At 38.5% G+C, this 16,354-nt stretch overlaps 1 protein-coding gene across 6 annotated transcripts in view; it reads left to right on the top strand.

Annotated features, from left to right (window-relative positions):
* The window catches only part of TERB1 (telomere repeat binding bouquet formation protein 1), a 46,807-nt gene extending 35,256 nt beyond the window's left edge, over positions 1 to 11,551 (top strand). For 3 of the 6 annotated variants that reach the window (XM_058707210.1, XM_058707209.1, XM_058707211.1), the window contains 4 exons: positions 185 to 280; positions 6,103 to 6,252; positions 6,550 to 6,615; positions 11,226 to 11,551. In XM_058707210.1, coding sequence (XP_058563193.1) covers positions 185 to 280; positions 6,103 to 6,252; positions 6,550 to 6,615; positions 11,226 to 11,413 — 500 coding nt within the window. In that variant the 3' untranslated portion in view covers positions 11,414 to 11,551. Of the gene's footprint in view, positions 1 to 184; positions 281 to 6,102; positions 6,253 to 6,549; positions 6,616 to 10,849; positions 10,888 to 11,225 lie in introns of all 6 variants that reach the window. The other 3 variants (XM_058707213.1, XM_058707212.1, XM_058707214.1) reach the window with 3 other exon arrangements.
* Positions 11,552 to 16,354: the final 4,803 nt, after the last annotated feature.

Below are 16,354 nucleotides of genomic sequence, written 5' to 3'. Positions count from 1 at the left end.
TTCTGGTGTAAATACTTTAATCACCTGTTATTGACATCCAGAACCTTTCTGTTTATCCAACAAGATGACTGAATATGTAGTACTGTACTAAAGTTTATTAAAATCTTGAGAATTAATATATCATGTAAATGTCCGGTCCTTTTCATTAATCAAAAGAATCTTAAATATTGCAATTTTTTTCCAGATCCATTTACATTATGTTCAGATATAATAAATAAAGAAGTCATCAGTTTTCTAGCAACTGACAGTCATTCTAAAATGTTAAAGTATAGATGCTCAGGTAAATATTTTTTTTACAGTTATTTTGTAATTAAAACTTTATATGATATTAGTTAACTAGACTTTATAATAATTCTACCTGTGTGATTTAAACTTCATTGCCTTTAGGATCACCTGGGTGGCTCAGTCGGTTAAGCATCTGACTTCAGCTCAGGTCATGATCTCGTGGTTCATGAGTTTGAACCCCACATCAGGCTCTCTGCTGTCAGTGTGGAGCCTGCTTCAGATCCTGTCTCCTTTCTGTTGCCTGCGCACACGTACACTCTCACTTTCTCTCTTAAAAATAAATAAACATTGGGGCGCCTGGGTGGCTCAGTCGGTTGAGCGGCCGACTTCGGCTCAGGTCATGATCTCACGGTCCGTGAGTTCGAGCCCCGCGTCGGGCTCTGTGCTGACCGCTCATAGCCTGGAGCCTGTTTCAGATTCTGTGTCTCCCTCTCTCTCTGACCCTCCCCCGTTCATGCTCTGTCTCTCTCTGTCTCAAAAATAAATAAACGTTAAAAAATTTTTTTTTTAAAAATAAATAAACACTAAAAAGAACCCACTTCATTTCCATTAGAGAAGTAACAACCTGGAATATCATAAAACATTCAAATTAATACCTCTTATCTGCATTAGCCGGTGCTTCCAGTATTCATTATCTGAATCACCATAGCTAACATTTTTTTACTTTATTATTCTGTTTTTGTCACAATTAATACCATCTATGAGTTTAACTTTTCTGAGTAAGGTAAACGTTTTGTATATTTTCAGAGAGCATCAGTGGGTGTATATTCTGGATAATGCTGTACACATTAGGCATTAAGTGTTAAACAATATCTATTTTTACGTCTGTAGTTAGTATATAAATGTTTCTAGTATTATATGCCCCATTAGTTATTTTTTATTAATAATTTATTTATTTTTAATTTACATCCAAGTTAGTTAGCATATGGTGCAACAATGATTTCAGGAGTGGATTCCTTACTGTCCCTTACCCATTTAGCCCATCCCCCCTCCCACAACCCCTTCAGCAACCCTCTGTTTATTCTCCATATTTAAAAAATCTCTTATGTTTTTGTCCCCCTCCTGTTTTTATTTTATTTTATTTTATTTTATTTTATTTTATTTTATTTTTAATTTTTTTCATGTTTATTTATTTTTGAGAGAGAGAGACAGAGCACAAGCAGGTGAGGGGCAGAGAGAGAGGGAGACAGAGAATCCAAAGCAGGCTCCAGGCTCTGAGCTGTCAGCATAGAGCCAGATGCGGGGCTTGAACTCAAGAGCATGAGATCATGACCTGGGCTGAAGTAGGACACTCAACCGACTGAGCCACCCAGACACCACCCCTCCCAGTTTATATGTTATTTTTGCTTCCCCTCCCTTATGTTCACCTGTTTTGTGTCTTAAAGTCCTCATATGAGTGAAGTCATATGATATTTGTCTTTCTCTGACTAATTTCACTTAACATAACACCCTCTAGTTCTATCCACGTAGTTGCCCCATTAGTTATTTGTTCTGCAGGGGCCCTGTAAATGTTCCATCCATCCAAGGGATGCTTAATCCATCCCTTTTCCTCCTCCATACCCTGGTATTTCCTCTTTGTTTTAGTGTCACACTCTGTTACGTGGACAAAATTGAGGCTCATGTTAGGCTCAAAATATCACTACTCTTTAGTCTTGGATGTAGAGTTTGTCTCTATTACTCTAAAACTAGCTATACCTAACTATAATCTGAATGCCATCTCTTTTTTCTTCCCTATTTTAATACTTGTGAAATCTTTCTCTTCATTACCTTTCTATCCATTAACTTCTTTTGTCCCCACTTAAACTATGTTCATTTCTTCTTGTCTTAAAGAGAAAAATCTAGAGGTGCTTGGCTGGCTCAGTTGGAGGAGCATGTGACTCTTGATCTTGGGATCATGGATTTGAGCCCCACGTTGGGTGTAGAGATTACTTAAAATAAAATTAAATTAAATTAAATTAAAACTTAAAAAGGAAAAATTTAAATACTTTATGTGACTTGCTGTCCCTTCAAATATTCATCGGCTCTTTCTTTCATCATTACCAGATACTTGCTCTTTCTCCTTTCTCTTTCAATATATTAATTTCCTTCTTAGTTCCTTCCAATCTGGTTTCTTTTATTGCCATTCTACTAAACTTTAATGTTAAAGATTATCTGAAGCCTCTTTTTTTCTGCCAAACCAATGACTTTTTAAAAAATTCTTCTCCTCTTTAGTAACTCTACACTGTTGATAACCATTTCGTGGAATCCTCTTCTCTCAGTATTTTAAAGACACAGTTCCCAAACTATCCACCCAGACTCCCAGGACGTCTGTGGTGAATTTGAAAGGGCATGACAAAATACTTTAAATTTTATAAATGAGTGGCACCTGGGTGGTTGAGTCTGTTAAGCATCTGACTCTTGATTTCAGCTCAGGTCATGAGCTCACAGTTTGTGGGATCGAGCCCTGTGTCAGGCTCTGTGCTGGCAGCGAGGAGCCTGCTCGGGATTCTCTCTCTCCCTCTCTCTCTGCCCCTCCTCCACTTGCATACACAAGCACTTTCTCTCTCTCTCTCTCTCTGTCTCTCTCTCTCTCTCTGTCTCTGTGTCTGTCTCTCAAAAAAAATAAACATTAAAAAAATAAATTTTATAAGTGAAATACATAATAATCAACATCTTTTGGATACCACAGGAACTACTAGCTCAGACTCCTTACAGTTTCACCATTAGCTTGCACTGCATTCCTTTTGATGATTTCATGTCATTGTGGACCTGAGTTTCTAGTGGTTGTGATAAAAAGCAAGCACTACATGAAAATAATGTGGAACAGGAAATGAGGGTGGCAGTGTCAGTCAGATTCCAAGATAGGAGAATTTGTTCTGTACCTAGTAAGTGCATATATCGCATTACGAGTAACTGATTAGGGGTGCTTAGCTGGCTCAGTCAGTAGAGCAGTGTGACTCTTGATCTCAGGGTTGTGAGTTTGAACCCCATGATGCTTATAGAGATTACTTAAAAATAAAATCTTTTAAAAACAAAGGAGTAATTGTGGTTAATAAGAATGAAATCTAAATATTTTTCAATTTAAGTGTATTATTTTTTCAAATGGCTACTAAGTTATTAGAACATAAATGCTTATTAAGTTGTTTGGGACTTAACAGAAGATTGGTATTTCTTTTGGCCTAGGAGTACCATAAAAAATCACCAAGATCTCAAGGATGCCATGACGTGAGAAAGTTTGGGAACCTCTGGTGGGAAGTATTCCACAGGGCAGAGGAGATACTTTATTACTGTTAACTCCCTTTCATATCTTAGTTTGTTTGAGATGGTTCTTTCCTAGTTCCCTTCTTTAATGATGATTCATTCACTTCACAGACACTTAGGGAGTGTTTATTCTTTGGCAGGCATGGGGATCAGATTAATAGAACTAGTCCTCATCTCAAGAAGTCTGAAAAACACTTCATTTTATCACCTTTATTACTTTATCTTTCTCTTCCTGCCAAATTTCTGCATATTTCCCCAAGACCTAATCTATAGCACTTACTCAATGCTATTTCAACATCTGCTTTTGTGGCATCACCTGTCATTTTACTGATGATTTTCAAATCTTTATCTCTACGCTTGGCTTCTACCTTGGATTATATATAGCCTCATCCTCCTTTTCTAGCTACACCTAAGGCATATTTCAATATCTTGTTTTTACTTCAAGGTTAATGTGTTTAAAACACAGCATCTTTCTCCCTTTTAAATTGCCTTCCCTCCAGCCACTCCATTTCTATTAGTGTTGTCACTATTCTTTTGGCCTCCCAGATTTCAAACTTTAAATCATTTATAACCATTTTTTCTCTTTATATCCCCTATTTCTAGTCTGTCAAATTTCATTTTTTCTTCTTTCCCACATAGGCCCTTTTTGCTTCATGCTTCAATTACACCAGCAACTTTCTGGCAACTTTCAATTACACTTTTTTGTTTTTCAGTTTTAAGTCTCACCAACCTCCAACGGTAATGAGCATATTGCTGTTAACTTCTCTTTCTAATATGTGCTTTTTATCATGTTACCAAGCTAAAGGCCCCTCAATGCTTCTCTGTAACTCACTGACTCAGCCTCTCTGCCTGACTTTTAAATTTTTGTGGACTTTTATTCTGCTTCCACTTGTTAAATTTTATTGCATATTTGTTCTCTTTAAGTCTGCCAGAAAGTTGCTATGCTTATTCCAAACTTTGTCATTCAATCAACTATCAAATTACTTAAGAATTATCCTAAACTTTTCCCTTACCCCAGTAGCTCATTATTCACCAGTTTTTAACCTCAGAAATCTCTACATTCTCCCTGTAAATGTCTCGTTTCGGAATTCCTCATTTATATTCTGGACTGTTGAAGTAAGCCCTCAACTGAACCTCTTACCTTCAGCTAAACTTTCTATGACACAAATGAAATCATGTCATTTCCCTGCTTAATAAATACCCTCTAGTTCCTTCCCCATTGACTTGCAGATAGAAATAGCATGGCTTTCAAGACCATTGTCATCTGGCCCCCTGCAGCCCTCACAAGACTCAACTTTCCTCCTACATTTTTCTCATACTTTATACTCCAGCCACACCAAAGTACCTATAATTCTCTGAACACGCTATGCTTTTTCAACTTTTTTGTTCTTTTACACATGTTTATGGTACTTGAAATGTCCTCATCCTAGCCAACTTCCTGCCTGGCTAACTTCTAGTCTTTTAGTAGTGGGCCACTAATACCATTAGGTGACAGGCAGATGGGGAAGTTTATGATGGATGGATGTGGCTAACATCACCTGAACCTAGTGATCAATCTTAACATTAAAAAAAAAAGAGAGATGGTCAGACTTTATGTGCCTCTTAATATGATACAGTGAGAGGTCCTCAATACTGCCTGTGAGGAATTCTACTAAAAACAATTGAATCTGAATCTAATCAATCATCCAGATCTAATTACTAGTTTATTGGACACACAGGAACATTTTAAAGCATGCACTTAGGATATAATCAATGAAACCTAGCCTTTGGGTAACTCCATAGTATAAATGATCTAGTGTCTATATCAAGTAAATGACAAGGAGGAAGAGAGGAGAATAGATTGATTAAAATAAACTTGAGGCATTTCAACTGAAGGTAATGATGGACCTTCTTTGGATCCTGGTTTAAACAAACCAATTGTAAAAAGAAAGTTTTGAAATGATGGGGAAATTTAAGCACTGACTGGATATTAGATTATATTAGACATAATTTTTTAAGGTTTGATAATGGTTTTGTGTGTTTAAAAAAAGTCCTTCTCTGTTAGGGATGAATATGAAGTATTTACAGATGAAATTATAGTTTCATGCAAATTCCAGGCTCCATAATCTAGTGTATACACGGAGGGCAGAGCAGAATAAGTGGGTTATAGACAAAATATGACTGACCATAACTTAATAATTATTGAAGGTGAATGATGGATATGTGGAAGTTCATTATACTTTTCCCTTTACTCTTGTGTGCTTGAAAATTTCATAATAAAACACTGAGACAAAAAGAGATGACTGGGCGTAAGAGTCACTTCTTCTGGGTATTTTTCCTAATGGTGACTCCTGCTGAGAACCTGACCAAACTAGATGCTCCTTTTCTATATCATCCAAACTGTTCATACCTCTATTGCAACACTTTTTTCACTGTATTGTATTGTCTTTAATCTCTCACATGACTGACCTTCTTGACATATTTATAATTAAGTTCCTGATTTTACTTCAGTTATCATCATAAAGATATTTGCTTTCATAGATTTGTTACTAGATATTTTGTAATACCTACGCATCACTTTAATTTGTTTTCTTTTAGGTTGCATAGCAGTAGGAAAATCCCTGAATAGCCGAAATTTTAGCAAGCTCTTGCACTCTTGCCCATACCAATGTGATCGTCACAAAGTCATTGTGGAAGCTGAAGACAGATATAAAAGTGAACTAAGGAAATCACTTATCTGTAACAAAAGTAATTAATTCAGCAGCTTTGAAACTGTTATTATGACTATACCTTTTGAACTGTAATCTAGAACACGAAGTATATTAAAAAGTTAGAGGGTAAAATCATGTCGAAAAGAAAATATCTTAGAGCAACCAGTGTTTTAAGATGTACCCAGGGAAAAGATTTAGTCTCTGGTCATTTAAAAATTCTTCCTAATCCATCTAAGGATTCCCATTAGAAGGGGGGAAAAGGAACTATCATACTAATGGAATTGATGTGCAGATTGATACTCTAAGTACACTAAATGTTTTCTGTATTTTTCAGAAATTCTGCTGACCCCACGTAGGAGACGACAACTCAGTAGTGAATCTACTACCTCTGGAGGAATAAGTTAATATATTTAATTATTAAATAAACCTAAATTTCATATAGTTCTGAGAAAAAGAGGACAGCTAAATGATGGTTTCTCAGTCCCATTGATGGTTCTTAAATGATAACCGTTGGGTCTGATGAGGGTCATAGTTCCTAAGAAAAGGGGCTTCCCACTTCCCTTCCTCATGTTGCTTTCTCACTAATTGTTTGCCCGCTGGGGAAGAAGCAGGAGGACACTAACATTTATTAAGCACTTACTAGGTGGTAGGTATTTTATGGATATTTCCTTTGATTCTTATAATAACATTATAAGGTGTGTAGTATTTTATTTCCACTTTAAGGCATAATGAGTTGGCAAATGGCAGAGCTTACATTCAAATGCAAGCCTGTCTTTCTCCAGAAGTCCCTGTCCTATCCTCCTGATCACATTTCTATTTTAAGAACAAAATTATTCTCCTATGGATAAGTGCTTCAGAGAGATTTTGCAAAAGATTTTGGTTCATAACTACAGCACTTCAAACAATCAAAATTTAAGAGACAAATAGTATAAACCTTTAAAGCCCTGCTTAAAAATCAAAATACTTCTTGGGGTACATGGGTGGCTCAGCCGGTTGAGCATCTCACTCTTGATTTCAGCTCAGGTCATGATCTCATGGTTCATGGGATCGAGCCTCATATCTGGTTCTGCGCTGAGAGTGTGGAGCCTGCTTGGGATTCTGTCTCTCCCACTCTCTCTGCCCCGCTTCCACTCACATTCTCTCTCTCTCTAAAAATAAACAAGGGTGCCTGAGTCAGTTAAGCATCTGACTTCGGCTCAGGTCATGATCTCACGGTTTGTGGGCTCGAGTCCTGCATGGGGCTCTGTGCTGACAGCTCAGAGCCTGGAGCCTGCTTCAGATTCTGGATCCTGTGTCTCCCTCTCTGTCTGCTCCTCTTCCACTCGTGCTCTATCTCTCTCTCTCTCTGTCTCAAAAATAAATGGATATTTAAAAATAATAGTAAAAATAAAAACTAAACTTAAAAAAACCAAAATGCTTCTTTTTTTTTTTAATTTTTTTTAATGTTTATTTTATTATTTTTGAGACAGAGAGAGACAGAGCATGAACGGGGGAGGGGCAGAGAGAGAGGGAGACACAGAATCGGAAGCAGGCTCCAGGCTCTGAGCCATCAGCCCAGAGCTCGACGCAGGGCTCGAACTCACGGACCGCGAGATCGTGACCTGAGCCGAAGTCGGACGCTTAACCGACTGAGCCACCCAGGCGCCCCACCAAAATGCTTCTTAAATGATGAGTTAATTTATGGGAATTTTTATTTAACTACAGGGTTAAAATTTCAGGTTTATCACCATTCCAAATTTATTACAGAGACTTACTGAACATTACCATTTTCTTCTCTTCATATGAAATTAATACCTGCAGAGTAAGAATAAGCAGTTAAGTACTTTACTTGTCAAAGTAACCTGGAATTTAGTAACATTTATTGAATTGTTCTGTTATTTATTGCAAAGATATTTAGACATTCATATGGAAACATTTTACCATATACTTTTATTTGGCCATTTTCACTGCTAAAGCCTTAAAAGAAATTTCAAATTTATTTTTAATATTGTGGGTTTTTTTAAGTTTATTTATAATCTCTCTACCCAACATGGGGCTTGAACTCACAACCCTGAGATCAAGAGTTACACACTCTTACTGACTGAACCATCCAGGCACCCCTGAAATTTATTTTTTATATCTGGGTCTTTTTCTATGTTAAAAGTTCTGTGTTCAGGGGTACCTGGGTGGCTCAGTCGGTTAACCATCCAACTTTGGCTCGGGTCATGATCTCACAGTTTGTGAGTTTGAGGCCCTCGTCGGGCTCTGTGCTGACAGCTCAGAGCCTGGAGCCTGCTTCAGATTCTGTCTCCCTCTCTCTCTGCCCTTCCCCCACTCACACTCTGTCTGTCTCTCTCTCAAAAATAAACATTAAAAAATTAATTAAAAATTCTGCATGCAAATTAAAATTAATTACAGTACTCCTCTAGGGCAGCCCACTTTTTGAAGTAATATTTTCCGTAGAAACTGTTAGAAAATGGTTGTTTTTCCATAGAAACATGTTGCATTTGGAAAACTTGCTTTTGACAAGGAGTTGGCATCAAATGAATAATGGATTTTTTTCAGCAACATGACTTAAAAACAAATATGTAACAATTTAAAATATCCTATAATTGGGGCACCTGGGTGGCTCTGTCAGTTGGGCATCCAATTTCGGCTCAGGTCATGATTTTGCAGTTCGTGGGTTCGAGCCCTGTATCATTCTCTGTGCTGACAGCTCGGAGCCTGGAGCCTGCTTCGGATTCTGTGTCTCCCTCTCTCTCTGCCCCTCCCCTGCTCACACTCTGTCTGTCTCTCTCAAAAATAAGTAAATGTTAAAAAACATTTTTTTTAAATATCCTATAATCATTTTACATAGTAAGATCATTTATAAAGCCTCACGAAAAGCACATAATTGTGGTTGTACATTGATTATACAGAGGGATCCTAAATACTGTTAAGTGACATTCAGCTCATAAGTACATACATCTTTTTTGTAGATTAGAATTGCTTTAGCTAACGCCAAATGGCTAATAATTTGGTCTGCTTTTTTAGAATTTAGAAAGGCATCTTGAGATACTGATTAGATTGAACTTCTCTTTCACAAGTAGGCTAAGAATGTTTGGTACATTGCCATTTTTCCTCCTTGATTTCCCTTTCGTTTCAAGACACATTTATGAGCATTCATTTGGTTGTAGGTTGCATTCAAATTTGAAACCATTCTTTTGAGAAGAGACCATTGCAGCATCTAAGCATTTAAAAAGACTTGGCTCTCTTTTAGGATAGACTGGTGTCTTGAGAGATTTTGAAAAATAAGAGTCCCTAGAATTGAACCTTCTTGCCTACTTTCCCTTACCCTTTCCTAAAGCCTGCTCAATGTTAAGACTAGCACTAAAGGGGTTCCTGAGTGGCTGTGTTGGTTGAGCATCTGACTTAGGCTCCGGGCCATGATCTCGTGGTTCATGAATTCAAGCTACGCCCCCTCCCCCTACTCCCTCTCCTGCTGGCTGCTGTCAGTGTAGAGCCTGCTTCGGATCCTCTGTCCCCATCCCTCTTCCCCTCCCCTGCTCATGGTCGGTCTCTCTCTCTCTCTCTCTCTCTCTCAAAAGTAACCAAGCATTAAAAATAAAAAGATAGTCACTAAAGAAGTCACAAAGGGGAGCCCTGTGGGGTAGAGCTGCTTCCTCCTTTTAGGCTGCCCAGTACTCTGCTGCAATAACCTTTGAGGAATTGGGCACAGATGTAGGAGTCAGTGAGATGGCAGCTGTATTGGAACAGTGAGAATTGGCTTTACATGAACAATTCCTGGACCCCAGTATCCTGAACGTTATAATAACCTGTCCACTCCTGATTATGAGTTCAAATCATTAAGCAAGTGAAATTGAAATCCTCTATTTCTTAGATAATGACAGCTTTCTAGTAGAGCTAAAAGTAAGGAGAACTTCATTGATAATTTTGAAACACTTTTTACCAATAATTAGGTGTTTTTTTTTTTAACAAATATTTGTTGATCATCTACTATGTGCCAGATATTATTTTAGGCACTGGAGATATAATGGTGAGCAAAACAGACAATAATTCTTATCTTCCTGGACATTGCATTCTAAGTAATACCATTAAGTAATCATCAGACATTTTCAGTGATTTCTCAGCCTTCTGCTGGTAAGATTTTCATTTCTGTTTCAAAAGATCTGAACCATGCCTCCTATCCTAGGAGAAGTAGACAAATGGCTCACAGTCTTGACCTGCAAGGGCAAGATTTTCTAAAGTTGTCCCAGCACCACTGTTTCAATTCCTTCTAAAGTAAATAGCAGCCTTAAGTGGAAGTACAGAAAACTCCTCCTATCAACATCTATCTACAATGATAACATGAGTTAGCAATGAACAAAAAACCTTATAAGAAAACTATTTCCTAGTAATCATCACCAGAAGATATTTATGTACACAGATACCAACTGCATATTCTTTCTGTTGTAGAAAGTATCCCTAATAACCAGATAGTTAAAAACTTCCTTCTCCCTTGTGCAGCCTATTTTTTGAGTTTTAATCAAGCTGAGCACCCATACAGGTAGTGAATGTTTTTAAATTGAATTTCAAAAGACCCTTTTTAAAAAAAATATTTATCAAGGCTGATAATTAAAGTAACAAGTGTCGATATTCTTTTTTATTCTATGAAGTTTTGGAGCCCTTTGGGAAGACTGTATCTGTAAGATAGGTAAGCTGTCTGTTAATTGTCCTCACAGGAATGTTGAGAGAATTAAAAATCAAATGTTTATAAATTCTTGTGCTTCTTGATTGAAAGATGTTCCACGTATTGCAATAGAATTGTTAAAATTATAGAAGAATTCACAGTGATAAGACATAGCTTAATAGTAGGCACTCAATTTTTAAAATTGAAATGAATTTCTATATGATGAGTAATGCAGGCATGAAGCTTTCTCACTACATAGTTCATATCCTTAGAGTAAGTTAAGAACTTATCCTTAGAGTAAGTTAAGAAGATCCCTTTTTTCAGCAAGTACTTATATATTCTACGATTCTCATTAATTACAGAAAAAAGAAGAATTCGTAAAAATTTTACCAAAGAAGAAGTAAATTACCTTTTCAATGGAGTTAAGAAAATGGGAAATCACTGGAATTTAATTTTGTGGTCTTTCCCCTTTCAGCAAGGACGGAAGGCTGTGGATCTTGCTCACAAATACCACAAGCTGACCAAAGGCTCCAAGCATGAAGCTCCTTGATCAGAATACTTGTCAGTTTTTAGGTTTAACTAATAGAATACAATGGCTTGAAACACAATTTAAAATCTTCTAAACTCTCATGAAACAGAGAATGTGAAAACAATACTGTTTTAATTAAATACTCCTTGTGATTCTGTATCTCTTTGAATTATTAAAGTAATTTATAAAACAAATACACTTTTTAATGTGTAGATTAGTAAGCACAATTCCTTTATAAGGTCAAACATTTGTTTAGGAATATGCTTTTATTTTTCCTTAAGCTCAAAGAACACAGGTCAGAGAAAAAATATCAGCCTTTAAGCATTATTTGACATTATATTGTAATGGATACCATGTGAGACATTTGGATTTTAGTATATATTCTCACCCAGTGTAAGTTCCTCCCCAGAACTTAGAATAGTTTCCCAAGCTGTTCAAATGAAGTTCCCACATATTAAATCAATGTTTGGCATTTTGTTAGCTAAACTAAAATGTTTCCTCTTCTAGAGGCTAATTGTGCAGTTCCTTTGAATATCCCCAAATTCTATGGTCAGGTTCACTTTTTTGGTGTATGTTTATTTGCCTTTGCTTTTTAAAAGCTTAGAACAAATTTTTATCGTTTAAGTTAGTTTTCTTCTAGTGGAAAACCAAGCTATTTGACCTCAGTTGTCTATTTTTCTTACTCTTTTTATATTCCTATCCTGATCCCCATAGGATGCTGTTGCAACCTTTATTAAACTTAATATGCTGTTGCTGTGGCAAAGGGATCAAGTATCAGAGCCTTAAAGCTCACCTGTGCTTATATACCCATTGGTTCACTGCTTCATGTCATTGTAATAGATTTCTTCAGTCCCGAAAGGTATTTCCAGAAAAGTTTGTATTCTTTGACCTTTTCACATCATGACTATATCTACTTGGATAAATTAAGAATTTTTATTAAATTTATTTTTTAATGTTTTGTTTATTTTTGAGAGAGCGCAAAGCAAGGAGGGGCAGAGAAAGAGGGACAGAGGATCTGAGGCGGGCTCTACACTGACAGCAGTGAGCCCGATGTGGGGCTCAAACTCACAAATCACGAGATCATGACCTGAGCCGAAGTCGGACACTCAAACGACTGAGCCACCTAGGTGCCCCAGAATTTTTACTAAATTTCTAATTTTCTGATCCATAATGAAAATTGCAGAGAGCCAATAAGCAGAAAATTTTCTTTAAATTCAAAATTTCCTTTAAATAAAAGAATTTTTTTTAAATTTTTTTAACGTTTATTTATTTTTGAGACAGAGACAGAGCATGAACGGGGGAGGGTCAGAGAGAGGGAGACACAGAATCCGAAGCAGGCTCCAGGCTCCGAGCTGTCAGCACAGAGCCCGACCTGGGGCTGGAAACTATGGACCACGAGATCATGACCTGAGCCGAAGTTGGCTGCTTAACCAACTGAGCCACCCAGGCGCCCCTGAATAAAAGAATAATTTAAAATTACAAAGGGGTGCCTGGGTGGCTCAGTCAGTTAAGCGTCCGACTTCGGTTCAGGTCATGATCTCACAGTTCGTGAGTTCCAGCCCCGCATCTGGCTCCGAGCTGACAGCTTGGAGCCTGCTTCGGATTCTGTGCCTCCCTCTCTTTGCCCCTCCCCTGCTTGCTCTCTCTCTCTCTCTCTCTCTCAAAAATAAACATTAAAAAAAAATTAAAGTTAGGAAAATTCCTTATAGCATTTCAAGTGTGAATGAATCTTGTCCATTTAAATAGGCTTTTTGATTTGCACTTCTCAAGACTTAGGAAAGTTGTTTTAGGTCAAAGGGGAAAACATTGTTTTGTCAGTCTTATTGGCTTAATCAGGAGTTGTTTCTTACGGATGTTCAGAAAGGATTTAAACATGTTTTTCTACTTTAAGTGGGTCTCAGGTAATAGTTCTTTTATTGATCGGAAATTAACAGAAAAATCAAACACTGCTTAACTCAAGCATCCCCAAGAATATGATACACTGTCGGTTAGACACTGATTTGTGTCAGTTACGGAGACTATATTTAAAATAACCAATACTGGGGCACTTGGGTGGCTCAGTCCATTAGGTGTTGGACTCTTGATTTTGGCTCAGGTCATGATCACTCAGTTCATGAGATCGAGCCAAGTCAGGCTCTGTGCTGACAGTGCATGGCCTCCTTGAGATTCTCTCTCCCTCTCTCTGCTCCTCCCCCACTCATGCTCTGTCTCTCTCTCAAAATAAATAAACATTTAAAAAAATTAACCAATGCTATATTGCCTTCTGAAACCTTGAAATTTTATCCTAACTCTTCACTAACTTGGTTAACATGAGCTGCTTTTTTTCCCCCTCAGATGGAAATATTTGGTAATAAAATAGATGAAGACACATCAAAAGGAAAGCGGAAGAACGATGACATATTAGAGAACTGTATAGCTTTAGGAGTTTAGACATGACAAAATCAACAGGGAATAAAAAAAGATTTTAATAATGACAGACCTTTGGAGTTGGAATTGACCTCAGTTATAGTTCCCTGCCAGAGGCATGAACTGCTGTACAACAATCTCAACATTTGTGGCTGTCTTTAATTTTGCATAAATCCTCAGAAACCTGGAATTTACTACTTCACAAGGTGATAATTGGTGGTCAGTTCTAACTTAGATTAAAATGAAATGTGCCCTCCTCAAGCACCTTCTGTAGAACCACAAAAGTTGAATTTCTTTTCTACATGCTAATCCTTGAGAAAGGAAAAGATAGCTATCCATCACTTTCTCCTTTTCCTTCTACATTCTCTATCCTTCATGCTGATAAGCCCAGTTACTTCATGCTTCAGCAGAACAGTGTCATGTCTCCTTATGGGCTTAGTCACTGACCACTGGACACTTACTCTTCTTGATAAAATGTGTCCAGGGAGTGCGTGGGTGGTTCAGTCAGTTGAGTGTCCGACTTCAGCTCAAATCACGATCTCACAGCTAGGGAGTTCGAGCCCCACGTCAGGCTCTGTGCTGCCAGCTCAGAGCCGCTAGCCTGCTTCAGATTCTGTGTCTCCCTCTCTCTTTGCCCCTCCCCCGTTCACACTCTGTCTTTCTGTCTCAAAAATAAACATTAAAAAAAAATGTGTCCAGAAAGAAATGCGGCTTTACTGCCAGAGTATTGAGAGGCCTGAGAAAATTAAAAGCTTAAGTTACAGGAAACTGAAACCTAACCAAGCTTAACCAGCTTGTTCCGCTTCTGTACAATTGCTTGGCGCGCCCATGTATTCCTGATCAATCATTGTTGCCTGGCACATCCGTATATTCCTGATCAACCATTGTTACTTGGCACATCCGTGTACTCCTGATCAATCATTGTTGCCTGGCACATCCGTGTATTCCTGATCAATCATTGTGATACCCGTACCCCCGGTTGTGGTCTGACCTAAAGGCAGGAACCAATCGAATACTGTTAAGTGTCCAACTTTAAACACAAACCAATCGCAGCTCTGTAACTGTGGAAAATTCCTGATTTCCCCATGACTTGTTTATACCTGTCTATAAAAGGGGTGTAAAAACCTCTCTCAGGACCTCTCGGCGTCACCGGCAACGAGGGCGCAGAGGTCCAGGTTCGAACCTGTAATAAATGACCCTTGCTGCTTAGCTTTGACTCTGAACTCTGGTGGTTCGTTTTTGGGGGTCTCTTAGACTCTGGGTGTTTCAGTATGTCTGTACCCAGTTTGTCATCTAGTATATTAGGCATCTCTTCCTACTTCAGATCATCCACAGCTTTGAGTGTGATGCTGCATTCTCATCCAAGTCACTGAGGGTAACTTGAGGTGCTGGGCCAGGGTGAGAGGCTGGGCAGGCTCCTAGCAGCCTCTGGTTATCCCTGTTCATCGGTTCCCTTTGGGCCTGGTCTTTGACCTGCTGCAATGCTATCATCCAGGCTGCATTTCACTTTGTCTTAGTGAATTGTCAAATGCCCCGTTGAAATCTGCATTTGCTATGTCTAGCATCCTCTTGCCTGGCATTCCTGCAAAAAAAAAAAAAAAAAAAAAAAGAGAGAGGGAGAGAGACTGTGAATCTTGTCCTATCTTTTCCTTTTCCATCTAGTCACATTTAGAGAATTTCAGCTAGGGCTGATGAAGTTCACTGGCCTGTAGTTTTATTTTTTTTATTTATTTATTTTTTCAATGTTTTTTATTTATTTTTGGGACAGAGAGAGACAGAGCATGAACGGGGGAGGGGCAGAGAGAGGGAGACACAGAGTCGGAAACAGGCTCCAGGCTCCGAGCCATCAGCCCAGAGCCTGACGCGGGGCTCGAACTCACGGACTGCGAGATCGTGACCTGGCTGAAGTCGGACGCTTAACCGACTGCGCCACCCAGGCGCCCCTGGCCTGTAGTTTTAAACTCCATCTTCTGTCCTATGGAAATCCAGACACTGCCTTTTTATGACTTACAATACTTTCCAGACTTCTTTTTTTTTTTTTAATTTTTTTTTTCAACGTTTTTTATTTATTTTTGGGACAGAGAGAGACAGAGCATGAACGGGGGAGGGGCAGAGAGAGAGGGAGACACAGAATCTGAAACAGGCTCCAGGCTCCGAGCCATCAGCCCAGAGCCTGACGCGGGGCTCGAACTCACGGACCGCGAGATCGTGACCTGGTCGAAGTCGGACGCTTAACCGACTGTGCCACCCAGGTGCCCCAATACTTTCCAGACTTCTAAGGGTGTAACTCTTCATGGGTTTTCACTCTCATTGTCTTGTTTGAACCTTACATTCAGGTTGGCCGATGCTATGCCCGTTTGTTGGATCCTGTAACTCATGCTGCCAACATTTTGGCAGAGCCAGGATCAGAATTCTACTCCTTTGAAACTCACGTAGGTGGTTGCTTTTCTGCCATATCCCACTTCCTTGTGATATTTAGAAATGCCTTGTAAAGTGAGCGTTTTCCACAGAGGATAGCAAGAACCCGCAAAGGCCACTAAAGTTAAGCTCCATGAG

This window comes from Neofelis nebulosa, chromosome 17 (assembly GCF_028018385.1).
Source record: "Neofelis nebulosa isolate mNeoNeb1 chromosome 17, mNeoNeb1.pri, whole genome shotgun sequence".
NCBI classification, from domain to species: Eukaryota; Metazoa; Chordata; class Mammalia; order Carnivora; family Felidae; genus Neofelis; species Neofelis nebulosa.
This window is presented reverse-complemented; position numbering and strand designations above follow the sequence as displayed.